Genomic DNA, 27,707 nt, shown 5'->3' with positions numbered 1-27,707 from the left:
GTCTGGCCCTAGGCGCTACGGCCTGTGATTCCCGGGGCCCTAGGCTGCTCAGATGAACGATGGTCTCTATCAGGAACTCAAAGACACGGCAGAGTCTATGGAAAGAGCCCGGGGCTAGAAACCAAGGGATGGGGTTTAGATGAAACTTTATAACCCTGACAACTCACTTCCCCTCTGAGCTTTACCTTCCTCAACTGTACACAGGTTGTAGTAAGGACAGGGGACTTAGGAGTTGGAAAATTTTATTTTAAGTAATAGCTAATAAGCTTAGTGATCAATACAGGTAAAAGCTTTGTTCCGGGAACTGAAGGTGTGACCCACCCCGACTCCAGGAGACCATAAGCAGTTCCACCTTTGTTGCTCAGGAGGACTGCAAGCAATTCAAGGTGATATCTGAGCCATTGTAGTCCTGAGTGAGATGACCACCGCCCAAGACACAGTTTAAGACCCCCGCCCAGGGCGAGAATGCTGGAGTTGTTGTTTTTTAAATCCAATTAACTCCCTGAATTTCAAAACCCCTCACCACACCTTGTTTATTTCCTGCTATAAAAACCTTGGCCTGGAAAGAAAAGACAGGATGGTCTGTTAGGGTGTGACCCCGCCATCTTCTCAGATCACCAGCCAACGGAATAAAGCGCCCATAAAGATTTGACCCCTGTCTCTGCTTATTGGGTTTGGTAGCAACAGGCAGCCCGAACTCCCGTATCTTTTTCTCTTTCAGTGACACCAGCCCTGGCTTCCCTCTGGGACTTTTTTCTTAAAGACCTCAGAGTGACACATGGCTCCCTGCAACTGCAGGAGCTGCTCTAACAGAGCAGATCCACGCAGGCCGCCAGGCCGGAGCGTGGCACACGCAGGGCCTCAGCCCCTGGTGCCTGCCACTCACTAACCAGGAAGCTGTTTCCGAACAAGGATGGGGTCTCATTCACCAGGACATTTCAAAGGGCCTCTCACAGAGAAGGTGTCCATCAGGGGTTTACTGGACAAACAACCACATAAATGCATTTCTCTGCTTGCGTCGAAGGATGAATATCCCAGTGGCGTTCGTCTGGTTGTCTGTACGGCAAACACTCGAGCAGGCGCTGGGGGTTCATCTGTGAACGAGACAATGTCCCTGCTTTCACAGAGCTCACATCTGTCAGGGAGACAGGTGATGCCTAAGGCAGAGGATCGGTACATGTTGTCAAGTAAGAAAAGTGTTCTATCAAAACCAAAGAACCAAAAAACAAAACCAAAACCAAAACCCCTCAACAAATACAATGGCAAAGCGAGGTTGAGAGAGTGATCGGAAAGGGTGAGGGTTATTTCTGGAGTTCTTTGGAACCCCTCCGATGGATGCTGACTCACTTCGTGGGCCTTGATTTGCCTGTCTTGCTACAGGTTTGTCTATCTCTGAGGCTGAAGGGTTTGGGAGGGCCTTTCCCAGTTCCTGCAGTTACGCAAGGCAGCGGCTGGGCATCCCAGGCTTTCGTTATCTGGACCTGGAGAGGGATTTGCATGTTGAGGAAGGTGGGAGAGGGCCGGTGCCCTTCTGAGAGGGCCCACGCCCACTCTCCCAGCTGTTCTGAAAACAGTGACCCGATTACCTGTTGTTTGCTGTGTGTGTGTGTCGGGGCAGGGGGCTGTGGGGAGGGAGGTCACTCCAGACCCAGAGGGGGCCTGTGGGCTGAAAAAAGGGACAGGTGTACCTAGTAGGCACTGTGCTAACCATTGCACTCTCCACACTCAAGACATACAGGGTGTGGCACAAATAACGCCCCTGCTTCGTTACATAAAAATCTTTTATTACAAAATCACAAGTACATAATCCCACAACATAACAGTATCACACGCAAGCCCACCCCGTGTCATTTTAGGTGAAACGTCAGCTCTCTGTCCATCTCTTGAGAGACATTCACGTACCCTACAAACCACACTCAATGGCATTACTTCTGCTGGGTCCTGAATAACAACTATAATGGCTCCCAAGTGCCAAACGAGGAAACTGAGGCACAGAGAGGTTAAAGTGTCCTGCCCCAGGTCTCTCTGACCCTGAAGCCTATGCTCTAAACCTCTGTGGCTGAGAGTGAGAAAGGAACGTTGCCCAAGGAGGGGCAGATGGAGTACTAGGGGTCTCGGGAAAGCGAGAGGAGAGCTAGACAGAGGGGGAGGGATTTAAGAGGGCTTCCAAGAGGAGGAGGCATTAGAGCCGGACCATTAGGGGCAGGGTGGTTGCAGCTTCCTGGCCTTGGTGTCTCTGGACGCTCCTGCTGTGCACCCGGCCTCAGGTAGCGCTGGTCTGGGGGCCTGGGAAGAGGGGAAGGAGCAGCCTCGCCCCCGTCGGAGGCGGGGTCTCCGCTCCTCTTTGGAGCTGCGTGCGGGGCAGGTGCCTGTTGACCCCCTAAATCCCTCTGTGCTTGAAAGGAAGCTGTAGGAGAACATCCCCCCAGACTTACTCCATCTCAGCGGTAGAAAGTAAGAAAGGGTGGGAAAACCAACATGAGGGGCACGCACAATGTAGCTGACCTTCACCTTATTCCATCCTCCTACGGACCCCAAGAGGTAGGTCTTTTAGCCCCATTTCACCGAGGAGCAAAGTGAGTCTCAAGCTTTCTTACCTGGCAAGTGCTGGAACCAGGATTTTAATCAAGAACTCCTTTAAAAAATTTTTAAATTGATTAGAGAGAGAGAGAGAGAGATTTGTTGTTCCACTTATTTATGCATTCACTGGTTGATTCCTGTACGTGCCCTGACTGGGGATTGAACCCGAAACCTTAACATTTCAAGATGACGCTCTAACCAACTGAGCTACTTGGCCAGGACTAATCAAGAACTTCTTACCCCTAAAAGTTGTGTGGGTTTTGTTTGTTTGCTTGGTTAGCTTTTTGTTCTCTCTCTCTCTCTTTCTTTCTTTTTTTTTTTTTTCTTTTCTTTTCTTCAGTCTCAGGTAGGGAACTGGGACTTCAGTTCAGTTCTACAAAAGGTTGCCTACTGCATTTTGTTTACTGGGTGCCAGAGAAGAGCCCATTAGAACTTTTTAAAGGGCCTCAGGGTCTGGTCACATTGTTTTCAATTCTTTGGGGGTCGTAACTTCTTTGGGATCTAAAGAGAGAATTGGAAGTTTCTTGCCCCAGAAAAATGTACATAGAGACATACACTACAGAAGTATGACCATCCATGTATTCTTTGTCCTTGATCCGAAAAGTACAGCTTCAAACCCCACAGATCCACAGATAACTGTATTCAAACACACTGCACACCAGACAGATTCTCAGACCTTGGAGAAAGGCAAGTTCATTTCCTAATTTCAGGGGGTTGGCATAGTTTTATAGAAGAGCTTCCACTCACTTTCTCGACTAGCAGTCTTTGAGCTGTTTTGCTAGTGGACTCTCTAAATGATTATTGAAAACGATGTACTTCCTGGCACACTTTTCAGTCCACAGCTAACCTTCTTCAGCAAAAGTTTACATAGTTACACTGTTGTAACTTCTGACACATTGTAAAGTCATACACTGAAAAATAAAGTTACATTATTCTTTTCAATGTAGCCACTTAATTAAATACCCAGGCAATTTGACACTTACAACCATCCATTTTAAAAATACATGAACAGGCTCTTCTCTAGCCGTCAGAAATCTTATGTCATTCCTTTTTCTACTGGAACTGAAAATTCTCACTCCTTATTCCCCCGCAAAAGTTTACCATATGTATTTTTTATGCTTACGTGGCTTATTGATAGCTATCGCATTTCTCTGCCTAAAAATATATATGAATATTGGATCATTGTTTTACCTTCGAGAACCATAAGACTAGGTATTAATTTTTTCTCATTACAGTTATCATGAAAATGCAATTGATCAAAACAATGGAAACACATCCCAATTTTCAATGTCCTACCAAAATCTGTAAAGTCTTTATTGAGACACAACTGACATGAAATAAACTACACATCTTTAAAGTGTGCAAAGTGACATATGAATATGCTTGTGAAACTAGTCCTACAAACTTCGATGAATAATTATTGAGAAGAAAAAGTAAAACTGGGTAATTTCCCTCCCCCACTAGTTCACGTATCGCTGGGTGAACATCGTTCATGCTAGAAGGAGATTGTTTTAGCAGCAATTTTATCCCTAATCGCCATGGTGCGCTGAAACCGGCTTGTACCGGTGCAAGTGTTGAGCATTTTGTGGGTGGTAGTTAAACATAACTGTTACTAAAAGTTAACTTAGAATTAAATAAACCATATAGAAAACAAAGAAAATAAGTACTCAAAACGCATCCTGTCCTACTTATTTCCCTACATTTTCCTGTTATCTATGCTCTTGATATTATTTGCATCTTTTGTGTCTGTGTGGGACAGATACTGCTTATCTCGCCCTAGCCGGTAGCTCAGTTGGTTGGTTCCATAGGTTATGGGTTACATTCCTCATCAGCACACATACCTGGGTTTGGGGTTCAATCTCCAGTCAGGGCATGTGTGAAAGGCAACTGACTGATGTTTCTCTTTCTCTTTAAAAAAAAAAAATCAAGAAGCATGTCCTTGGGTGAGGATTAGAAATAAAATACTGCTCATCCCCAACCAACTCCAAGTTCAGTAACATCGCATTGAAATCAGCCAGGATGGGAGTATTTACACCACAGAAAGTGGCAAATGGCATAAATAAGTAGTTCCTGACCCTCTCACCCCCCTCATACACACCACCTATTGTTAAATAAATATTTACCAGCACAGCACTGGCTCTAAGTGCTGAGAAACCCTCTTCGCTTAAAGAAGTTGGGAACGAAAGGCATTTTGTAACCGAAAGCAGGTCCGGCTGCCCGCCACTCCGAAAACCAATACTCAAGAGGCAGCTGCTGATGGAAAGGAAAGTGGTTTATTTTCGGGTGCTGGTCACGTGGAAGATGGGAGACTCGTGTCACAAAGCCCATCTCCTGGGAAGATGGGGGACCCACCTCTCACTGCCCATCTCCAACTCTCAGTGGAGGCAGATGGTTTTCGTAAGGAAGAAGAGATCAAGGGAGGCGATTGAAAAGTTCTGTACGTGCAGACGAACACGGTCCATTCCCATAAGACAAGCGATGGTCCCGTGTGCATCATCCTGGCTTAGTCATCCTGGCTTCACGTCATCCCGGTGCCGCGGTTGAAGGTCAGCAAATTTCCTGGAGCTGGGATGCCTGAAGGTCAGGCTCTGTATATTTTGAGGTTAGTTTCGAGGATTCTTACTCAAACATGCTGTTATCTGTACTTACAGAAACGATGTCAAAACAATGGCAGTGTGACTTACAGTTTCCCACCATTACAACTTTCCACTGTTACAGTTTTATTGTGGCAAAGCGACCAGAGATAGCCAAAGCTGCGCAGTGATCTGTCATCAAAAGTTATTTAATGGTCTTTCTACTGACAATTAGCTTAGGCCCTCCCTCAATTCTGTGGACAGCGAACACTGCAAAACCCATCTGACTTGCACAAGGATTTCTTATTCTGGCAGGATATGCTCTCATTTTCTCAGTTTATTTCCAAATCCTCAGGAAGGGTGTTAAGACTGGCTGAAAAAAACAAAACAAAACAAACAAACAAAAAACCCCTGCTTACCTTTTAAATCCGTGGGGGAAAACCTGAGCAGCATTTGAAGTTTGCTTTTCTGTCAGGGCTCTCTGCCTCAAACGATTTTCATCCTTTGGTAACAATTAGGGGATGGACGGAAGGGGGGAAGTCACTCCCAACTCTTCACAAAGTGTATGAATTCACAATATGCCCACGGAGGCCAAAATATCCTGGTTCCGAGTCCATGCTTCAGCCTTAGAAAGATACACACACACACACACACACACACACACACACACACACGGACATATACCGGGTCCTGCAGAAGTAATGCCTGCCTGAGTGTGGTTGGTAGAATAATATATGGGTGTAATGATTTATTTTAATTTGAACATCTTACCTAAAAATGTCACATGGTATGCTTGAGTGTGATATTGTTATGTTACAGTTACATGCTTCTGACTTGGTAATAAAAGATTTTATATTAAAAAGGGGCGTTATTTGTGCCAGACCCTGTATAATACATGTGTGTATATAACTATATATCATACCTTCGTATCTTTGTATTATATAAAATAAAGGAAAGATAAGGTTAGGCAGCTTTAGAACTTTGGTTATAATAGGATGCTTTCCACTCGTACTTCCAATAGTGCCTGTACTTGGAAGGATCTACCATCCACCCCACCTACCCGCACTCTTAGAAGGAGGCAGGGATAAGGCTGGCACACAACTTTGTCTTTTTGTAAAGCATCAATTGCACAGCCCCACCTGGGGACCTGGTCCGAAACCCAGGCATGTGCCCTGACCGGGAATTGAACCAGCAACCTTTCAGCTTGCAGGCCGGGGGCAATCCACTAAGCTGAACCAACCGGGCTCGCTCTTTCTTTATTCTTTTCTTTTCTTTTCTTTTCTTTTCTTTTCTTTTCTTTTCTTTTCTTTCCTTCCTTCATTTCTCTCTCTCTCTCTCTCTTTCTTTCTTTTTTAAACAAATATGGAAGCAAATCTGAGATTGGAGGTAAGCTTGCAGACCAGTTCTCTGACAGATCAAAAATTTTAGGAAGTTCAAAATCTGGAAAAACAAATCCCTTAAAAATCCCCTAAAACAGAGGTCAGCTGCCCTAAGTCGACCCCTGGCTTGTTTCCACTCACTAAGAATGGTTTTTACATTTTAATTTTCTTTCCCATTGTTATTTTTAAAATCCTCACCCAAGCATATGTTTATTGATTTTAGAGAGACGGGGAGGGAGGGGGAGACGAGCCCCGCTGTGACAGGGAAACGCCGACAGGTGTCTCCGCGGCCCCAGGAGCCCCCACCCGGGACGGAACCCCCAACTTAGGGACCTGCCTTGACCCGGCGAGAGCGCAGCTTTTTGGTGCGCGGGACCACACTGCCGTCAACGGGGCCACCCCGCCGGGGCAGGAAGGGTTTTCACATTTGTAAACGCTTGGGGCGGAGGGTAGTGGCGCAAATCCAAAGAAAAACGATATTTAGTAACACGTGAGTTTTATAAAATTCAAATCTCGGTGTCCAAAAATAGTGTTTCCTTAGAACACAGCCACTCATTCCTTGATGTATTGGCCCCCTTTGAGCCACAACCCTGGAGTTTAAGAAACTGTGACGAGACCGTGTGGCCGGCGAAGACCGAAGACCGAAACACTCGGCTCTTTACAAAGTTTGCTGACCCCCTAAAACTCCCGGCGTTCGCGTCCCGTTTGGAAAGTCCTCGTGCCCTGCGACGGGAGCGTCCTCGGTCTACGCCGACGGCCGCGGGCAAGTCCTTCCTGTGCGTGGGCCTCAGTTTCCCCCGCTGTAAAAAGGGGTGAGACGCGGCGGTGTCCGGGGGCCTGCCTGGCAGCGGCTCGGCTCGGTGAAGGGGGTCGGGGCTCCCGGGGTCAGTGGCTCGGGGCGGATGCGCCCCGGGCGGGTCACGCGGGGTTTCCACCTCTGCGGGCGGGCTCGGCGCCCCGGAGGCCCGGCTCTCGCGGGGAATTCCTGGGGGAGGGGGGCCGGGGTGCGGGCGGCGGGGGCGGGGCGGGGCGGGGCCGGCCGCCGCCTATAAGGAGGGCGGACCGCGGACGGCGGCCACCAGCCCGCGCGCCCTTTCGCGACCGCGACACCATGGCCCCCGCCCGCCTCCTCGCGCTGCTGCTGCTGCTCCTCGTGGGCGCCCCCGCCGCTGCCGCGGAGTCGGTAGGTGCTCGGAGGTCCCTGGGCCGGGGGGCGCAGACCAGCGCCTTCTTTGTTCCTGGGAGCCTGGGATACGGGGTGACCCGGGGGCTGCGCCACCCGCCCCCGAGGAGACACCCGGGGCCGGGAAACTTTGCCGGAAACTTGGCTCCTGGGCGCCCGGGGGGAGCGGGTGGCTGCGGCGCTCGCCTCGCGCCCCAGCCTGTTGCTCTTCCCGCCTCCCCTTGGCCTCAGCCCTGACGCGGGCTCCAGGCTCGGACGTGACTAAGCCGGTGTCACCTTCCCCTCACCCCCCCGCACCTCCCTGGGGATCCTGGTACCGGCTCGGAGCCCCGAACCCCCCTCCTCCTCGCCGACAGGGCGCCCGGAGCCGGCAGCTCCAGAACCCCAGATGCCTGGGGGTGACGGGGGCGGCGAGTGCTGGGGAGGGGGAGGAGGTTGGGGTTCTGCTGGGCCTGGTTGCACACACCGGGGAGCGGAGAACGGAGCCCTGGTCTCGCTTCTGGCCTCCTCGGTGCAGCTGGCTTGTGACTCAGGGCAAGGCCCCGCCCCTGCCGAGTCTCGAAGTCCCCGTCTGCACCGAGGGTGCGAGGGAGTGGGGCGGGGGGTGGCCAGTGCTTCGTTAGGGTCTGCACCTCCAAAGTCGAGACCGAGGACTGGAGGGATGGAGGAGCGCTCCCGGGCCACCCTTTCCGTAAGAAGCCCGTTCTCTCCGGCTCAGCGCAGACTGGAAAATCGAAGCACCCGCGCTGGGTGAGAGCGAGGTGAAGGAGGCAGAGAAGGCCTCAGTGCCCACTGGGCCCTGTCGCTTGCACAACCCTGGCCCCCTGAAGCTCCTTTCATCCCAGCAGCCGGCTGGGGAGGACGGAGGCAGCCTCCTCTGCGAAGATGGGAGAGGCTGCAGCCCCAAGGGCCGGGTTTGTGCCCCTTTCCAGCCCGTGAGTCCCTTTTGAGGGGAATGGGAAGGAGTGAGTCCCTCTTTTCAGTTTCTGCACGGGGTTCCTATTTCTCTGGGCTGACTTGGGGGACAGTTGTTCTGCCTGACAAGCCTTGGATGGAGAATGAGTAAGATCCTGAGCCATAACCGTCTGCACAATTGCTGATGGGCAGTGGCGATACCGGTTGGGGTGTGCATGCCCCTCCCCCAGCGTTCTGACAGCTTCCTAATGGCGATTCCTAGCTAAATCCTGACAACAACCTGGTTTACTGTTCTTCATCTGAGTCTACAGAGGCCAACTGGTTTGCCTACACTCACATGGCAAACTGGGGGCCAAGCAGATTCCCATGTAGGCAGCCAGGCTTCCCAGCCGCCCCCTGCTCTCATCTTAACTTGTCCACTGATGCCACTCTGAGTCCTGTCCTCGGATGACTCAAGACTCCTGTAGAGCCTAAAGATTTGGGGCTGGCCAGCCCCAAGGAACTCTGAGGTGGAAGGGCATGACTTCTCCAAACTAAGGGTAATCCTGCTGAAAGGTTGGTGGCTGAGCCAGGACTCTAACCCAAGCCCGCTGTTCCCTGGTGCAGTGGCCCTCACCAGGCCCCAAGGGATGTGGTCAGGGAGGCATCCAAAGGAATGCTGAGTCGGGTGTCACTGGTCAGGGCAACCGGAGAGGAAAGTCCCTGGAGGCTGTGAGGTCCACCCTTGGGCACTCACGGACCAGTGTCAGCTCAGGGACTGCTGAGCCTGCAAGGGCTTGAGTGAGGAGAGGACAGCTGTGTCCCTGAAGGATGAGTTTTGGGGGAGGGCTGTCAGCCCCACGTGTGGTGACCCATCAGCTGCAGAAGTCAGCCCCGAGCAGCTGCTTCCTGAGAGGGTGGCCTCCTCTTTCACCCTGACCTTTGTGCTCCCCTTCCTGGCTAATGTCACAGACCTTCCGCCCCTAATTGGGTCATGGGGCTTCCCCTTGTGGCCCTGCCACCCCCTTTCCTCCTAACGTTGTGGCCGGAAAAATCAGACCTCAGTCACGGTTGGATGAGACCAGACACAGACGTGACCTAGCGGGCCCTTTGTGGCTGGTGGAGAAAACAAGGCCGGGGAGAAGGGATCTGCTGAGAGCAGTTATGATTTCCCTGCGCCAGGCTGGGTGCGTGGGAAGCCGTCCACAGAAAGCCTGTGGGGATCGCCCACTCCGTGGATGCAGGAGCTGAGGCACCACGCTAGGCAGCCGAGAGCGTGCAGGCCGTCAGAATCTGTCCAGTAGCCCCTCCAATGATTCTATTGGGGCCCTCCCCAAATTTTAGGTTTAAACCCAAGGCCTGCCCTCCCTTTAGGTGGTGCCCCCTGCCCCCTAGGTGCCACAAGTTTTGGGAAGGGAACCTGGGCTGGGCACCAGCCTCCTCTCCATCTGGCCGGGGCTTGCCACCCTAAACCAGTTCTTCCTGTCCAGCTGGGACCATTTCCCTGAACCGCCTTCCTGCTGCTCCCTCCCTGGGCAATTAAAGGCAGCCTTGTTTTGGGAGACTGGCCCACCATCCCCACCCCAGGTGGTGCTGTGGCACCAGGCCCAGTCGTGGGGAATTGTCCCCAGCCCATCAGGGTACTTTAACTTAGAGACGCTTCCGGGCTCCTTAAGAATTCTCTCCTTGATTGCACAGTAGTGTGGTTCAGGGCGGGGGGGGGGGGAGCTCCGGGGGTCTAGAACTCTTGAGTGGCCAATGAGAGCTCTTTGAAATTCTTAGAAGCTCTGAGAGCTGCCAAGCACCTGAGAGAATATTTGGGCCATGGCTTGGGGTGGGGGGGCTCCATGAGGTTCGGTCCCTTTCGCTCTCTAGGTTGACATCCCCCACCTGTAAAGTGGGATTTGAACTGATGGGCCTCCAGAGCCTTCCCCGCTCAGTATTCTATTCATGGTTCGGTACCTTTGAAAAGGGCGTGGGAAACCATGAAGACGGCTGAGGCTTTTCCTCCCTTGAACAAAGTCATGTTTGGTGTGGGAATGATACACCGCACCACATTCTGAGTTGCCCCCACTTCCTGCCCCCCCCCGCCCCGCCACACCACACACACCCAAAGCAGGAACTCCGCTCTATTCCTTTCTAGTGAAATACCCGTCTTATACTTAGTAACTCAGGAAATGTGTGCATGAATGAAGAAGTAATACTCAGGCATGTAACTTTATTCTAAGAGGTGCACCATGGTTATTTATTACTGATAAGAAAGCCTCCTGGTGTTCTGGGAGGCAGGTGTGATTATCTCCATTTCGCAGGACACAGATGCTTGAGGAATGTAGTGGTTTGCCAAGGTCTGAACAAGGTCTGTCTGATAACACAGGGTTTCTGCTTTGTGCACCCTCTGAGAACATTCCAGATCAGGAAATTGGCTGGGTTGAAGGTAGATACCTCAGGTCCGACTGCTGAATTGCTGGGTGACCTTGAGTGATGTGCCCTGTCCCTGCATCTCGGTGGGCCCCGCCTCTAAAATGAGGGAGGAAGCTGGGCCAAGGCCTTCCAGGGTCTTCCCGTCCTGAGAGCCCACTGATGTGTTGGGGGAGGCAAGCTTTTTTGGCCTTCTTGGTAAAGAGCCTGAAGGAGAAGTTGGGGGTGGGAGGGACATTCAGCTCCTGCCATCCTCATCTCCTGGAAACAGAGGGCTTCTCCAAGTACTCGGAGTGCCGAGCAGCCTGAATGAGGGGCGGGGAGGGCCAGGCTGGGCTACCAGCCTGGCCCCTCCTGGGAGGAATTGACTCCTAGCTGTCCTCAGCCTCCTGGGTGGCTGGGCGTGATTTCCAACCCACGTTTAAAATGAGGAGAAGAGGCTGGACGGGGCTTTGCGAGTCCCTGGAGGAGAGTGAGAGCTGGCCTGTCTGAATCACCCGGTTTCCTCCCCGCTTCTTGGCTGTGGGATGGCTCTCTGGTGGGGGTGTCTCAGCGTGCTCCAGAGCCTCACCTTGTCCTTTGGGAGCCTACTGATCCACATCTCAGTGTCCAGGGCCTTGAGGGGACATATGAGAAATATTAGTATGGCCCCGGTCCTTTACAGTGCCTTGCCCTGTAGGTGGACTTTGAAAGAGTTCAGCCAGTCCTCAACATTGGTCATTTGGCCCCTGCCGAGCAGGTAGTGCCTTGCCTCCCCCCTCCCCCCACCCCTTAAAGCAAAACTAAGGCTGCAGCTGGTCTGAGTTTACAGAACCAAGTTGGTGCAATCCAGACTGGGCTTGACCCCAGTAGTCTCTGGATGTTTGTTTGCCCCTCCTTGCTCACTGGGACTAGCTAGAGGGCACGCATTGGGGAGGTGTGAAGCCCTCCCCAGCTCAGGAGGGACCACTCAGCCTCTCAGCTTCTTGGCCTGTAAGAAGATCTGGATGGCGGTGACGCCCGCCCGTAGGAGACAACAAGACCGCAAATAAAGCTCCCAGTGTTGTGCCTGGGAGGGAGACGTGCTTAGTGACGGTGCTCTTCTTTGTCCAGGCCACTTGGATGCTACCTGGTGCCTTTGAGAAACCCACCCCCTTGGCCTCTAGAAAGCTTTCTCCCCTCCCCCACTTCTCATAGCTGCAAGGTGGGGAGGGAGGAGTCCAGGGTGGGGCTGACGGAGCCCAATTCGGCTATTTGTTTGTCTTAGAAGTGGGCTTGTTTGCTAATTATCGTATGGGTTTATATTTAATCAAGAACCAGTTCCTGGGAGCCCCACCCCTCCTGCCCGCTCTGGAGGAAGCCCCTGCTGACGCATTTGCAGCTGGAGAGAGATAGGACTGGGGAGGCTGCAAAGGTTATGAGCCACTGCAACACCGCCCAGAACACGGAGGGCACCCTCCAGAGTTGGAGGACCCTGCCAGCGGCTGAGTGAACTGTAGATCAGGCTCTGGGCTTCGGCAGGGGCTGCTGCCGGTGGACAGAACAGGTAGTGTGTTCCGAGAGGCCAGTTTTCCTATGTTTTCATAGCCTGGTGCCTACAGAGAGGAGGAGGAGGAGGTGTTTGTCCATTGCTGGGGCCTGGTTTAACCCTGGGAGTACAACGGACCCGGCTGGTTGGTTGTTAACTCGCTGGTGATCCTTGGTCGTGGCCCCGCACCTCCAGGGGGCCTCTCTCTGGCCCTGTCTGCAGGCGGTGGGCGGGTGACTGGGAAGACGGTGTTGGGCACGTTCTGCAGCACACGTTCTGCAGCCAGAGTCCCATCCTGGCTCTGCCTCTTACCCCCCAGGGACACACAGTAAGTCACTTCAGTGGGAGCCCAGTGTCCTCTCCGAGACACCTGTGTCACTTGAGGGTCATAATCGGTGTTTGGCAAACTTGTAAAGTGCTGGCCTGAGTTTTACTTCTCATTACCAACCAGACACCCTGGTTGGCTTCGGGAAGGTGGTGCCTCTATCCTCGCTGTAAGTGTAAACCGGTGGTTACAACTCTTGGGGTTCAAAACTGTGTATTCTGTTCAGGGGGCTCCAGGAGTCCCTCGAAGATCCCTCTGCCATACGAGCCGTTCTTGCCAGCTCTGCCCTTCTTCAGCAGCCCCCACCCCACCCCTCCTGCTTCCCACCTGCCTCTGCGATCCCCCTAACTCCCCACTCCCACCCTCTATCCAGGCCCTCCCACCCAGCCACCCCGCCCTTTACTCTGCATGTTCCCTTCCTCATCTTTCAGGCCCAGAGTGAGCGTGTCTGCCCCAGTTTTTTCTGGCACCACAGAGGAGGCCCCGAGTCAGGTGACACCTGGAGTAATGGAAAGGGGAGGCAGGGAGAGGTTGGTATGTGTGGAAACAGTGACTTGGTGGAGCCTGCCGGTCGTGGCCGGGCCTGCAGGGACCCGCTGTAGCACTCCAACCTCCCTGGGCATGGGGGCAGGGGTGACCAGTGGCTGGGTGGGTCACCAGGAGTAGGGGCGCTCCTTACCCTGGGGAAGCTGGACTGTGAGGCATCTTTGGGACAAACCCACTTGGTCTGGAGCCGCAGCTTCCCAGAGTGTGTGTGTGGGTGTGGGTGCTTTGAAAGGGCATGAAGCCAGCACCCAGAGCTGATCTAATCAGTCCAGACAAGGCTATCGACCCTGCTGTTGAGAACAGGGAGGCTTGTTTACGGCCTACCCGCCGTCCAGCAGGGACCTTGGGTCCAGGATCCGCTGCTGAGATTACAAGCCCCGACGTCAATGCGCCTCTGTCTCTATGGCCCTGCGGGAGCCAGCCCGTCCCCGGCTGTCTCCACCGGTAATCGGAGCAGTGCCCAGCTTGGTTACCAGGCCTCAGGACAGAGGGAGGCTTGTCTCTTTGAGAACCATCTTACAGGTGGGGAAACCGAGGCCCGATCTCCCAGGGTTGCCCAGGGAGTTGGTGATGGGGGTGCACCACCAGCTCCTGGCAGGGGGACATGCAGAGGCTGCAGAAGCTCCCACCCCCTACCCCCATTCGTAGCTGGCACCTCGGGATCCTGGAGCCCTTGCTGTGGGAACCAGCTGCTCTGGGGGGTTGGTGCAAAGCTGGCTGCTGGCAGTGCCAGGCCTGGCGACTCTCCTGAGCGATTGTGTTCAGAGTAACCCGACCTCAGAGTGGGCAGAGCCTGGGCTCAGCCGACATCCGAACCCCCACCCCACCCCCAGAGCTGGCTTAACCCTTCAGGTACCAGGGTGCGGATTGGTGTGCTGTTGTTTGTGCCTTCGAGATATTTTTTCACTCCCAAGGCAGGTCAGGGAATACTCTGGTGTAGAAGTTCAGGCATCTGTGGTCATTGCTGCTGGATCCTTCTGGAAAAATACAGCTGGTCTTCCCTCTGCCTCTATCAGCTCAGACAAGCGCTCCAAGTGGTGTGACCTCGGGCTGGTCTCTGCCCACCTTGGGGTCTTTTGCCCTTGTACAGTCTGGAGGGGGTATGACTGGTTTCAGAAGAGTCTCCGACCCATGCTAGGCTCTGCCCCTTTGCAGCTTGAGAGAGATAGCACCTTTGCGCACCTTTGCGCACCTTCTTTCTGCAATGGAATTGCTTCAACAACTTTTCTCAGGTCTCTCTGGCCCTTGGACCAGTAACTCCTTATTCAGAAGGAAGACAGGTGAGGGTTAATAACGGCCATATTCATTGAGCACCTGCAGGGTGCCAGGACACCTGCTGGGGCCCGTGTGGCACACTAAGGCATTTCGCCTAGTCCTCATCATCCTGCCAGGGCCTTCTAACCTTAGTTACAAAGAGAGGGCACTGTGGATTCGGGTGTGAAATAAGCCCCCAGGCTCACAGAGTTGAGCCTGTGGATGTGCCTTTTCCAGTAACCACTCTGGTGGAGCCTTCCTTTCTGCCGTGGCAGAGAGAGTCCTGACTGGGGACCCCAGGTTCTGCTCATTCTGGGGCATGTCTGACCCTTCAGAAGGGGAGGTGGGGGGAAACAGTACCGGTGACAACAACCTCTGCCTGAGATCTCCTGCCAGCATCACTCTGGTGGGTCTGGTCTTGGAGCCCAGGAGGCTTCCCAACCCTCTCCCCAAATCTGGCACACCCAGTGCCCTCCTGGTCACACCTCCTGTGTCCCTGACACTGACCCTACCTGCCCTGGGGAAGAGCCAGCTGGAGTTCATAGTTAACCAAGCCTTGACCCTGAACTTCTCCCGGTACCCCAGCCAAGTCTCTGTTCTTTGGTTGAAGCACTGTTACTTTCACCTTTGTGCCCTCCCTGACCCGGGGAGGGGGCAGGCTGGAGCCCTGGCCTGGCCGTGGGCTGTGGGCTGCGGGCTGTGGGCTGCGGGCTGTGGGCTGTGAGGCTGGGGTGGAGCGGGGAGCATGGGCAGCAGTGAGGAGTCTGCTTGTGGCCAGGACACAGTCTTGAGAAAGGTGGAGGACAGAATCCCATCTCTGTCACTGTCACTGTCCAGCTCTGTCAGTTTGGGGGAATAACGCCACAAACCTCAGTTTCCTGCAAAATGGGTAGAACACCCCACCAGCTTATGCTGGTAAAATGAGCTCATGCAGAGAAGGACCCAGCCCGGCATGCAGTGGATACTTGTGCTAGCCACCCCCATGCCTCTCCTGGGTCCAAAAGCTGTAGAACTCTGGGACAGGCTCGGTGACCTTTCCCTAGCATCACACCTATAGCCTAAAGCCTGGGTGCATGTCTGGAGTGACAGCTGCAGCCTGCGGGCAGCCTTGAAGGAGGGAGGGAGGATGACTCCCTCCTGCCCGAGAGCCAGGAGATCGAGATTCCAAGTCCAGCTTCCCCGCCAGCTGCTTGGGTGACCTTGGCAAAGCCCCTCGTCTTTTAATCTGTTTGCTGGGTAATAAAATGAGACACTTGGGCTCTGTGGCCTCAGGTACCTTCTGTTGGCAGGTGTTAGTCCCTTTAGAACAGGGGTGTTACACTCATTTTCACTGGGGGGCAGATCAGCCTCGGGGTTGCCTTCAAAGGGCCGAATGTAATTTAGGACTGTATAAATGTACCTACTCTTTAACTAGGGACAATGAGCTCCACCTTCAGCCCTTTGAAGGCAACCATAAGGCTGATGTGGCCCCTGGTGAAAACGAGTTTGACACCCCTGCTTCAGAACAAAGCAGCACCTACCCCTCTCTCTGTGGAGAGTGTGGGGAAGCACCCAGCACCTCTGAACCTCCAGGTTCCCACCAGCCACGGGCCTGCAGGGTCTGTGAGGTCCACGTCCAGGGCCACTCGCCTGGTCATTTCTGCTGTGTGCCTGTGAGAAGGACAGAGTCACAGGGCAGCCTGAGGGCCCCAAGAGGATGCCTGTGCATGCACATGCATGCGGCTACACGCTCTCTGGGCAGGGGTGGGGTGAGGTGAGAACAGATCACATCCTTAGCTAGGAGAGGGTGGGGTCCTCCTCTGGTCAGGGCTGGGCCTGGCTGCTGGGTGACCTGGCCCTTCGAAGCCACCCAGACTAAATAGGCCTTGCTGAAAAGTGGGTGGGGGAAGGGCGGGCTGTTGCCCTCCACCCCACGCCACTCCCTCCCCCCCACCCCACACAAAGGGATGGTTACCCACAAGCCCCTGCAGTAGGGTCCTGGATTGCTGGCCTAGTCTTAAAGGGCTCCTGCCCACATAGGAATTTCCCTGTTGATGGGTGGGGGGTGCGTCGTGGGCAGAGAAGGTGCTTCTGGAGTTGAAGAGGAATTTAACTTCCCATTTCCTCTTCCTAGCACACCTCACGGTTCTCCCAAGCCATCATGACTTGCTGCAGGAGAGCACCTGGGCTCATCTGAGGCGGCCCCTAGGGACCCTGTCCATTTAGAGCCAGGACAGGTATCTCCTGTGACCTTAGACAAGTCCTTTATCCTGTCCAGGAGCCTGACATAAATATGAAGGGTTAGGGAAGACCGGGTGGCCACAAAGAGGGCTGACCTGGGAATAAATCTGGCTCGGTCTCAGCTGTACAGGTTTGGCTAGAAGATGGCCATACTCGCCTCCTCTTGGTCTACACTTCACTGATGTAAGACGGAGGTCAGTTACCAGCAGCCAGTTGGTGTGGGCTGTTTTGAAACACTCTCACCCACTGGAAGGCAGGTGACGAGGAAGCAACATAACGTGGCTCCTGGGCAAGAAAAGGGTCCTGAAACCGCTCCCTGTCAGGACTTGGGGCTCTGACTCCCACAGCCAGTCTGGTCTCCAGGCCGGGTCAACAAGTGGCTGTAGTACCTGCCATCTTTCCCTCCCGGGCTAGTTTGACTTCCACTCCCTTCCTTCCTGGGTAGGCGGGCACTCTCCAAGCACATGTGTTTATGCATGTGGGTCTACATGTATGTAGATAAAGGCTCAAGTGACCCATGCTTCAGTTCTGGTCCAGTAGGGCCATTTTCTGTCTATATGGACTTGGGCCAGTGACATTACCTTTCTGAGCCACCTGCACCCCTTCCACTTCTGCCAAAAAAAAAAAAAATTAGTTCGTAGAACCATTTCGAGCTAAGTGCTTAGCTCGGTAAGCCACAGAGCTCCTGCTGTCAGGTCCAGGGACCCCACCCAAGGAGCTGGCAGCTTGCACAACTGCAGGAACCTTACCCCCGAGCTGCCTGACCAAAGCCGCAGCCCCAGGGCTGTGTGCGGGGGCTGGAATTCCAGTCCAGCATCTCAGCAGCTCCTGATTCCCAAGTCATGAAGTCATCCCTCGCCAGGCCTTAACCCCTCTGACTCCTCACCCCCCGGGGGCGCTGAGTGGTCAGCCAAGATTTTCCCATCCTGCGGGAGGTGGGCTGTGTACCCACTGCCGTCCTCCCAGCCCAGCCCTGCTGCCCTCCGGGAATCCAGCATGTGCCCTCGTGGGAGTGGAGGAAGGTTTCCAGCTGGCTCCCACCGTCTCTGCCCAGAAGCCACTGCAGGAGCCCCAGCCCCTCCTGCAGTGGTAACCTTGTCTTAGGAGCCAATTCTCCTTCAGAAACCCTAACCCTCTGGCAAATGGTAGCCACTTTAATATTTCAGTAATTAGTGAAACAAACGTGGCCCAGGCTGCTGTTCTGTGGGCAGACAGAACCTCAGTCCAGGAGCTAAGAGGACAGGTGGCGGGCGTTCCGCTTGCTTCCTACCCCTGGGCTCTTGGCGTTGGGAGCAGAGGGGCTGATGTACTGTAGACCTTTAAGAAGGTTCTTTGCCTCCCTGGACCTTTGTTACTTTCCTTTGAAAAGCTTCTCAGTCACTGTAGAGCTAAAGACTGGGTGGGTCCCCATGAGTAGGGGCTGAGGGACACTTAAGGATGCTGCAGCACATGGTCTAGTAGGGCAGGAGCTGTGCCTCTCTGTTGGTGGCAGCATGGGTCTGTAGGAGCTGCTTGGAAGCCTGAGTATACAAGGACACTTACGCACACTTGAGTCACTTGTTCTGGGCAACGCCCTGACCTGAGGCTGTCCTGGGGTGTGGGTGAGCCATCAAGCCTGTCCCAGGCCTGTCTGACTCGGCTCAGAAAGGTGTCCCGGAGCCAGCAGCCCTCCCCGCCGGCAGTGAATCTGCCGCAGCGGCATCACAGCATCCCAGGGCTCCAGCTCCCAGAGCCCTGGTGGGCGGGTCCTCCGGCCGGCCTGTTGATCAGCGCGGGGGCGGGGCTGCTGGCTCTGAAGTCGGGCTGCCCGAGGTGGAATCCTCAGTCTTCCACTTGCCACTGTGTCATCGAAAGAAAGTGATTTTGAGTCTTTAATATCTACTCTCCTCGCTTGTAAAATGGGGGGAAAGTCATGCCTTTAGACTTTGGAAAGTCAAGGCCTGACCCATACGTAGCAAGTGTTTAGGAAATGGCACCTAGTACTGTATTTCCATTCTGATTATTACCACCTCGGTCATTTTTACCAGCCCAGAATGGGAACTGGACTCACATAAGGTCACACAGTGGGTGAGAGGCCAGAAGGGGGCCAGGACCCAGAAATCCAGGCTCAGGCCTGGTCCCCTTCCAGCACCCCAGTTTACCTCCTCGAATGTCCATTTCACTGCCTTTTGGGGCGCAGGGGCTGTTGCAGACCGATACAGGCTGACCTGTCTCCTTTCTCCATTCCAGATCCGAGAGACCGAGGTCATCGACCCGCACGACCTAGAAAGCCGGTACCCTTCCGGACCGCTGCCCGATGACGAGGATGGGGGGGGGCCCGAGCAGGAGTCCGACGACTTCGAGCTGTCTGGCTCTGGAGATCTGGGTATGAAGGGGGTGAAGGCCAGGCTGGGGTCCGGGGCTGGAGGGAATGTGGTCTCTCCCCCTGGGAGGTTGACCGGCCTTGAGACTTGGACTGTTGGGGGGGATTTTCTAGAGCTCACCTCCCCCCTCAGATAGAAGAAAGGAAGGAACCGGATCAGCCATGTCCACCTCTGAGGCCTTCCCCGAGCTGCTTGTTCGCAGCTCCAGGTTTTCCAAGCATCAGCCTAGACCGGTCCACCTCTGGGGCATAGCGAGAGCGGGAGTGGGCTGGGGTGGGGAGAACTGAGTGCTTTTCTACATCTGAAAAGGACAAACAGACCTGGGGGCCTGCAAGGTCGAAGTGGAGGCAGGAAACCAAGAACAAGCCCTGGCCTCAGACGGGGTGGGATGGGTGAAGGCGCCCGGGCTTCTTGGGGCTGGACCTGGGGCTGCTGCCCTGTGAGATTCTCTGCAACTTTCTGGCCCCGGATGCTGAACACATGGAGCTACTCGGAAACGTCCATCCCGTGCACAGGGTTGTGGGATAATTCAGAGTTTGAGTTTTGGACTCATGTGATCCTGAGTTCAGACTGCCAGGTGATGGCCTCTGAGCCTCAGTTTCCAAGTCTGTAACATGGGAATAGATGTAAGTGACGTTACATCTGTGTTTCAGGCATTGGTTGCAGAGGAAGCTCTGCATGTACTGAGCACTAAAAGTAAATGTTTTCATACTGCAATTTCTGATATTTAATATTGTGATCTAGAGTTGTGCTTTCTCAAAGGAGTCCCCTGAGGATCTTGTTAAAATGCAGATTCAGGTTCAGTGGGCCCTGAAATTCTGTATTTGAGCAACCTACTGTGAGGGTTTGGAGCTGACACAGCATCTGCCCAACTATCAGCTCCACACTCCTGGAGCCAGGGAAAGAGCCAGGGAACGAGCCAGGGAGGCAGCGGTTAGGAGCCCCATTTTACAGACGAGGTGGCTGAGGCCAGGGTGGGAATGGTCCCTTGCTGGGCACTGAGCACTTGGGAGCTACTTATAAGTCTGGACTCACAGCACCTGTGGCTGGAAAGGGGTCATTTTTTCTGGGGATACCCGACCTCACTCACACAGCCCTTCTGACCTTACAGATGAGCCAGAGGACCCCAAGGTCTTTCCTGAAGTCATCCACCCCTTGGTAAGTAACCACAGGCTAGCCTTTCCCCCTGCTTCCTTGTACAGCTGTTGAAAGGGGCGGGATAAGTGAGGGTCTGGCCTCGCCCTGCAAGAAGATGTCCATTGGTGATCCTGGGCTCACTTGGGGCGGGCCCCTTTGTGGGTCACAGGCAGGCCATCCTCCCTGTCAGGATGATCACCAGCAACATTTACAAGTGTTTCCAGCCCCTTCCCCGCACTTTTATAGGCATTTCGCAACATGCATGTCAAACGGTACACACAGTTCTATGTATTGCATTTTTTGCTGAAAGTGGCCACAAGTATTTTCCCTGATAATTAAATGTTCTTCCTATTTTCAGAGGCTGCATAACTCTAGTTCACTCGATTGCCCTGACTGATGGAAAAGCGGTTTGCGATTTTTGCTGTTCTAAAATTATAGCACTACAGCAAGCATCGCTTATTCAAATCTCTGATTAGCATCATAAGATAGAGTCCCACAGGCAAAATTGCTGCCTTAAAGGCAGTTTTGCCGAACTTTCCCCCCAGAGTGGTTCCTCAGAATATCCACTGAGCAGCAGTGAGGGGACACCTGCTTCCCCATACTCTTGGTGACACTATTCATTCCCGTTTTGGGACAGACCCACGAGACCAGTTGAGGGGAAGGATTTGCTGGCCTAATTATTGAGCTCGTGGCGGATTTCTTCAGGAGGACCACGTGGTTCAGTGAGCCAGCCGAACCAGTTTCCCCACTGGGCTGCAGGGCCCTCCCCTCCCCAAGGGTGCTGAGCCTCTCTCTTCCCCCTCCCCCATCCAGGTGCCCTTAGATAACCGCATTCCTGAGAGGGTGGGGCCTGGAAGCCGAGCCCCCTCGGAACCTGGGGAGCTGGAGGAGAATGAGGTCATCCCCAAGAAGCTCTCGCCACCTGTCGGAGGGGTCGAGGAGATATCCAACAGGGTGTCCATGTCCAGCACTGCCCAGGGCAGCAGCATCTTTGAGAGGACAGAGGTCCTGGCAGGTAAGGTCCCTGCTCCTCCCTGGGCACCTTGAAGGTGGAGGGGCTCTGTGGGAGGTAATGCTGCAGGTATGGGCTCCCTGCAAGGTGTCCCTTCCTTACAGCCACAACCAGCATGTCCCATCTTGACGGACTACACCCCCCAAAGGTGTGCATGTGTGTGTGCATGCACATGTGTGTGTGTGGGGGACAGGCTCTGACTGTGCAGCCTGTTGGTGGGGGACAATTGCCCATCAAAGACTTCCGAAGAACAGAGAAGCTGAGTCCTTCACTTGCCTGCAGTCCTTTCTTACTTTCAAACCCTTTTCACCTCCTGTGTTTGGAGCCTAGGTAGTTAATTATTATTAAAAGTTCACATTCTTTGAAAACCTCCCCTGAAAGCCCAGAGCTCCTCAGGATTAGACTGGCTTCCCCTCCCCCAGCTCTCTCATTTGACAGCCTTCTGACCTTGGCTGAGAAGCTCTTGAACCTCAGTGGAGATGAGCCTCAGTTTCCTCGGCTGCAGATGCAGACAGGGATGCCTCCTCGGGCTGGTGTAATGATTCCAGGACAAACAGAATCTAAAATAACGAGGTCAACAGTAAAGGGCCCATTTGACTTGGTAGTATGATATGCGAACCTAAAATGCAAGGTCAAGGTGAGAGGCAACAAGCGCTAAGATCCAAAAGAACAGCTATTCGGGAATCACGTATTCAGGCAGAAAGCCAAATAGTGTTCCAGTTAGGAGGTGAAGGCAAGGGGTATGAATGAGGGAGGGAAGGGGAATGATGACGTGAATAGAAGGAATTCCTATGCAGGGTTTATAAGCTAAGGGAGCAGATAAGCTAACCAGTGATGCTAATCCTGAAGAATGTCCTCAGTTTTCAGTCCTGATAGCTGCTTTCCTGATATCGTTGCACACAGCTGTTTGGAACACAGTGCTGCTTTAGCCCCAGTCCTCCCAAAGGTTCTTTTGCCCGGTATTCCTGTTCCGAAGGTTAGAGGAATGAGACCTGCAAGGCTCTTCCTCTCAGGTGGCAGCTCCGACTCCATTTTCAAGTAGCTCCGTGTACATTATTTTCACAAACCTGCCAGTGAGTCCTCACTGAGTTGCTCACAGTAGGTGGCACACAGGGAACCTTCACGTGACAGATTGGAAACAGAGCCCTAGCGAGGGTCGGCAGCTGGCCTCAGGTACAGCCACAGGGTCCTGGACCACAGTGTCCTGTTATGGGGACAGCTGTGTCTCGGGGACAGTGAGGCTGCAGGAGCGGCTCCGTGGGGCCAGCAGCTGGGATGGTGACTGGCTCCCTCTCTCCTGCCTTGGCAGCCTTGGGGATTTCCAGAGCTGGGGGGCGGGGCGTGGTCAGGGAACGCCCTTTGTGCCAGGTTTTACAGGCCAAGGGCCAAGCTGGATGAACCAGCCTGGGGAGTGGGCGCCCTGGGTCACTGTGGAGCAGCTTCTGTCTCCTGGCAACCAGCTGGGCCAGGAGCTCCCTGGAGGCTTGAGGTACAGGGACAGAGCCCTGCATCCTGCCTTCATCCAGGAGAGATAAAGGGTCTTGCAGATGAGGCTCCCTGGGAGTATCACCCCGGGTGACTTGGGGCCCATCTCAGCCCTGACCCTGGCCCCCTGGTCCCTGAGCTTCTGTGTGATGTGGGTGGGGTGGGGATGCTGTTGAACTAGGGGGGGGGCCGTAGAGACTACTTAGTCTTTTTAGTTTCAGGCTGTTCAGTTGAAGTATTTTAAAGTTTCCCCCTTCTTCCTTCAACCACAGAGTTTCACTTTCAGTGGGCCTAGCTGAGTGTGGGATTTACATAAGGTTTTGCTTTTGCTTTTATCAACTAAGGACTGTATTCCTTTTAAAGCAAAATGTGTTTGGTTTTTTCTTTAAAAACATAAAAGTAGTTTTAAAAACCACTGATTTATTCCAAGCAACTATTCTTATGCATAAGGAAGCTGGTGCCCAGAGAAGGCAAGCCACGTGCCCTGGGTCACACAGCCAGAGGCAGAACTGAAGTCCTCTCCTCTCTTAAATCTTCCAGTAGAGAATTAAACGAGTACACGATCCTCATGTGAAGTTGCATTGTTGAGCCAGCTGGGGCGGGACCCTCCGGTCCCACCTTTTGAAACAGCACCTGAGGGTCTGTGAAGTGCCTATCCAGTGCCACGAAATTCCTGCCCCTTCCCTCACACAATGGCCCTTGAGACGGGTTTGGCGAGGGAGGGAGACTGTGACAGAGAAGGAAGCCGAGGTTCAGGGAAACCAAAACACTTGCCCAAAGTCATAAAACCAGGGAGCGGTAGCCCTGGCGTTTGAACCTAGGACCACGGTCACTTCTGAGACCGTAGTTGAACCCTGACCTCATGGGGAGTCCCAGCACAGACTAGAGGGGCCAGGGTTGTCCGAAGGAGAGGTGAGGACAGCTAGATGTGGTCGGTTCCTGATGTTCCCTGTCCTTTTCCTGACATCTCCTGGGGGCACCATGCGGCTGCTTTTTCATAGAGTTTTAGCTGAGAAAGAACTTTGCTTGGGCCCTCGGGCCCCCAATCTGTGCTCAGCTGTGACTGAGTGTGTGCAGCAGGGACGGCCAGTTAATCCTCTTAGCCCGAGTGAGACTGAATTAGGGGACTCGATCTGCCCCTGAAAGGATGCTGGGAGGCCTCCCTGCCCCCCACCCCGGACGGAAGTGAGCCATTCTGGCCTCCTGAGAACATCCACCCGAGGTCAGAAACCCACATCTGCCCGACGCCGGCCAGCTGCCCTCGGGCTGTGCGCCCCAGCCCAGCTGTGAGTGTCATTTACTGCTGTGCCAGGCTTGAGTCAGGGCATGAGGGACCAAGAAACCACAAACATTTCCAATGCATGAGTCCAGAGCAGCTGCTATGCACTTCTAAGCACTCTAAGTGGATTAATGTACTTAATGCTTAGGATACACGTGGAAAGGTACTATTGTTTCCACTTAGCAATGAGTGAGGTGAGGGAGCTTAAGGTCGCTCAGCCAGTAAGTGGGGGTGGGGTGGGAATGGGCACTAGGCCTTAACTACGGATCGTGAGTCTCCACCTGCAATACCTAGAACACAGGAGTTCGGCCCTGAGACTGTGTGACGCCCGTGTATGGGAGTGGGTACCTGGGTGTACGCAGGTGTGTCTGCCCGTCTATGGAGTTGTATGCTGGTGAGCACACAGGTGCACACGGGGACAGCGAGAGGACTGCGCGATGCATGTGTGTCTGTGACCATTTCCACAGCCTGTGACTTTTCTTGCTTCCAGCTCAGTTGGCGCTAAGCTGCTGCTGGGGCGTCCGCCTGGTGTTTGTTTTGGAAAGAGCTGGGCTTTGGACTCTGGCAGATGTGGGTTGGAATGGTGGCTGTGCCACTCTGGCCCTGGGGTCTTCAGGGACCCCTGTGGCCCCCTTTTTCATAAGCGAGGCTGTGAGACTCACGTCAGGCAGCAGTGTGTCTGGGGGGGCGGCCCGCAGTGGTGATGGGGAGGGTGTCTCGTTGTGAGAGAGACCACTTATGGGCGGGGAGGGCACCGGGAGCCCTGAGCTGCCGTTCTCACCTTGCTGTCCCCTCTTCCCTCCAGCTCTGATTGTGGGCGGCGGCGTGGGCATCCTCTTTGCCATCTTCCTGGTCCTGCTGCTGATGTACCGCATGAAGAAAAAGGACGAAGGCAGCTACGACCTGGGCAAGAAACCCATCTACAAAAAAGCCCCCACCAATGAGTTCTACGCCTGAAGCTTCCTCACGGGCCCTGGCTTGGACTTGAGGCGGGTGGAAAGTGGAAGGATTTTGGGAGGTTGGACGTTAGGGGAGGGGGAGGGCAATCTAAAACTGACCTGTCGGTATCTTCAGCCCTGATTAAGTGTCATGGGACAGGAGGGACATCACCTTCTCCTGTCCCTGCCTGCCTCTTCTTCATTCTCTGGGCCCCAATGGTCCCAGCGGAAAAATGAGGCTAAACGTGGCCTTTCAGAAGACGAGTCAAGGATTGGATGGTTGCTTCATCTTCCAGTTTAGAATCTAGGCGGAGCGTAGAGCCCGTATTGACCACGCCTCGCCAGGACCTCTGGGAGCCGCGCTAGGAGTCCTGCTGGAGGGCTGACCCCCGGGGCCTTCCTCCCGCCCCCGCCCCCACTTCCGTTTCACAGCTGGTCCTTCTACCAGGAACCTGGAGCAGGAACTAGAACCATCCGCACCTGGAGAGGTGTCAGTCCAAGGGCAGCGCGTCCACACTGCAGAAGTGTGTGCGTGGGGCCTCGGGCTCTTTCAAGTGTCTTTTGGAAAATAAGCTTTTTTAAAAAAAATTTGGGGAGGGTGGGGAGAAGAGCTGGAAGTTCATACTGAAATGGATTTGTGGAGTGTTTGTAAATCTATTTTTAGTGGGTTGTTTTTGGTTTTTTTTACGATTCATTCCTCTCTGCCTGGGCACGAGTGCACAGGTGCCGGGTGGTCTCGGCTCTCCTGCACATTCCCGCCACGCCTGCTACATTTGTATTTAATGGGTTTTTTGGATTTGTTTGTTTTTCTTGAAAATGAGAGACAAGCCGGAGATATGATTTTTATTATTATTTTTTACTATTTATAGCTTCAGACAGAGCCTCTTTTTCTTCTTTTTCTTTGAACCCCCTCCCCATTTTATAAGGCACCTTCTACAGTCCTCTGCCACGGCTTTGACCCTTTCCGAAGCTGCTCCTTTAAGAAGTAGCTTTTGCTGAGACATAGTTTTCTAGCAGATCCCAAAATATCATGTAAGGGATGATAGGATATTTGTGTCTCTTTCCTTGTAATATATTATTATTCTTCCTCGGTTCTAGAAAAATAGATAAATATATTTTTTCAGGAGATAGTATGATATTTCCCATTCGAAGTTGCCGGGTGGTTGAGTGAGTGAATTCTGATGTGGCCGAGGGGGCTTCTGCCTCTTTCTCTTGCCCCGTCCCTGGTGCCTTCCCACTGGGCTGGAATAGAACACGCATCATATTCTACCTTCTCTCCAGCTTCTGCTTGGAGCCCAGCTGGTGTTCCTTCATTTCTCCAAATTTGAGAGGCAACCGGGGAGCTGTGCTAGCCCATACAGTAACCACCAGCCACATGTGGCTATTTAAGTCCATTAAAATTACATAAAGTTAAAAATCCATTCCTCAGTGGCACTAACGTGCTCGGCTGCCACCTGGGGCTAGTGCCTGCTGTAGCCAGAAGCAGGTGGAGACCGTCTCCATCTAAGGGCCCAGCACTGCTGGGGAACCAAACTGGCTGTGCAAGTCACAGCCCCAGCTTTGCTGGGGCGACCTTTGCCTCCCTGGGTGCAGGGAGGGGTCGGGGAGGGCTGATTGGGCCCTAGCTCTGGAGCTTGTTATCTGCCAGAGAGGAAAGGCCTAGTGGATCAGCCCGGGTAGGCTGCAGTCTCCCGACCCCACTGGCTGGGGTGGGTGGGATCAGCTTCACTGCCCGCGCCTTCCCCCATCCCCATGACCCAGGGCTCCCAGCTGGCTGGGTCCTCTTCTGCACCAGCCCCCCATCCCCCGGGTCCTTTCCTCTGGCTACGTCGGAAGTCAGCACCTCCTGTAGGCCCTTCACACTGTTGTCTGTTACTGATTTTTTGATAAAAAGATAATAAAACCTGGTACTTTCTAGATCGCCTGCCTCTGTGATTTTGGGGTTCGTGAGAAGTCATCCTTTCTGGGCTGTGTCCCTGGACCTCAGCGGGGCCTGAGATAACTGCCCCGCCCAATCCCCTTTGGGGAGGCAGAGATGTCAGAGCCGGGGAAGGCCTGCGGAGGAGGAGGAGGAGGAGGAGGAGGAGGAGGAGGAGGAGGAGGAGGAGGAGGAGGAGGAGGAGGGGAGAAGGTTGGGACTCACTCGCTTGCAGCCTCAGGCCAACCGCCCGGCTCCGTGTTTTGTTTAGGCGGCACCCTGTTTAAAAAACAAACAGATGAAAGTCCCGGGGTGAGTTGCCAACTAGAAATGAGGTCATTTCCCATAAAAATCCACACTCCTCACTTCTCCTGGGGAGATGATGTGACGACACTGGCAGTGTGGCAACGACTGGGGCTGCTGACAGGCAGGAGCCTGTCTAGACGTGGGTTCCGTGCCTTGCTGCAACCTGCCCCCGCCCCCCCAACCGCATCACTCGCATGGCCTGCTTGGCCTCAGCTGGTGTGATTGGCAGGCTCCACACACTTTTGATCCTCAGCAACCCTGTGAGCTGGGTAAGATCCTCTTCACTAAGCTGGCCACCAGCAAACCCGTTCTCTGCTTTTTATACCTGGACCCACTTTGTAGTCACAGCTCCACAAAGTGGGTGCTGTTATTAGCACCCCCTGTTACAGA

At 53.9% G+C, this 27,707-nt stretch overlaps 1 protein-coding gene across 1 annotated transcript; it reads left to right on the top strand.

Moving 5' to 3' along the window:
* The first annotated feature begins 7,592 nt into the window (after nt 1-7,592).
* Nucleotides 7,593-27,010, top strand: SDC4 (syndecan 4). The gene is made up of 5 exons (XM_037164422.2): nt 7,593-7,715; nt 19,109-19,244; nt 20,354-20,400; nt 21,193-21,394; nt 24,961-27,010. The coding sequence occupies exons 1-5, from the start codon at nt 7,644-7,646 to the stop codon at nt 25,110-25,112; spliced, it is 609 nt and encodes a 202-aa protein (XP_037020317.2). The 5' UTR covers nt 7,593-7,643; the 3' UTR covers nt 25,113-27,010.
* The last annotated feature ends 697 nt before the right edge of the window (nt 27,011-27,707 follow it).

Source organism: Artibeus jamaicensis, unplaced genomic scaffold (genome assembly GCF_021234435.1).
Source record: "Artibeus jamaicensis isolate MK-2021 breed Jamaican fruit bat unplaced genomic scaffold, CSHL_Jam_final contig_685, whole genome shotgun sequence".
Classification (NCBI taxonomy): domain Eukaryota; kingdom Metazoa; phylum Chordata; class Mammalia; order Chiroptera; family Phyllostomidae; genus Artibeus; species Artibeus jamaicensis.
Note: the sequence above shows the minus strand (reverse complement) of the source record. Positions and strands in the feature narration are given on the sequence as shown.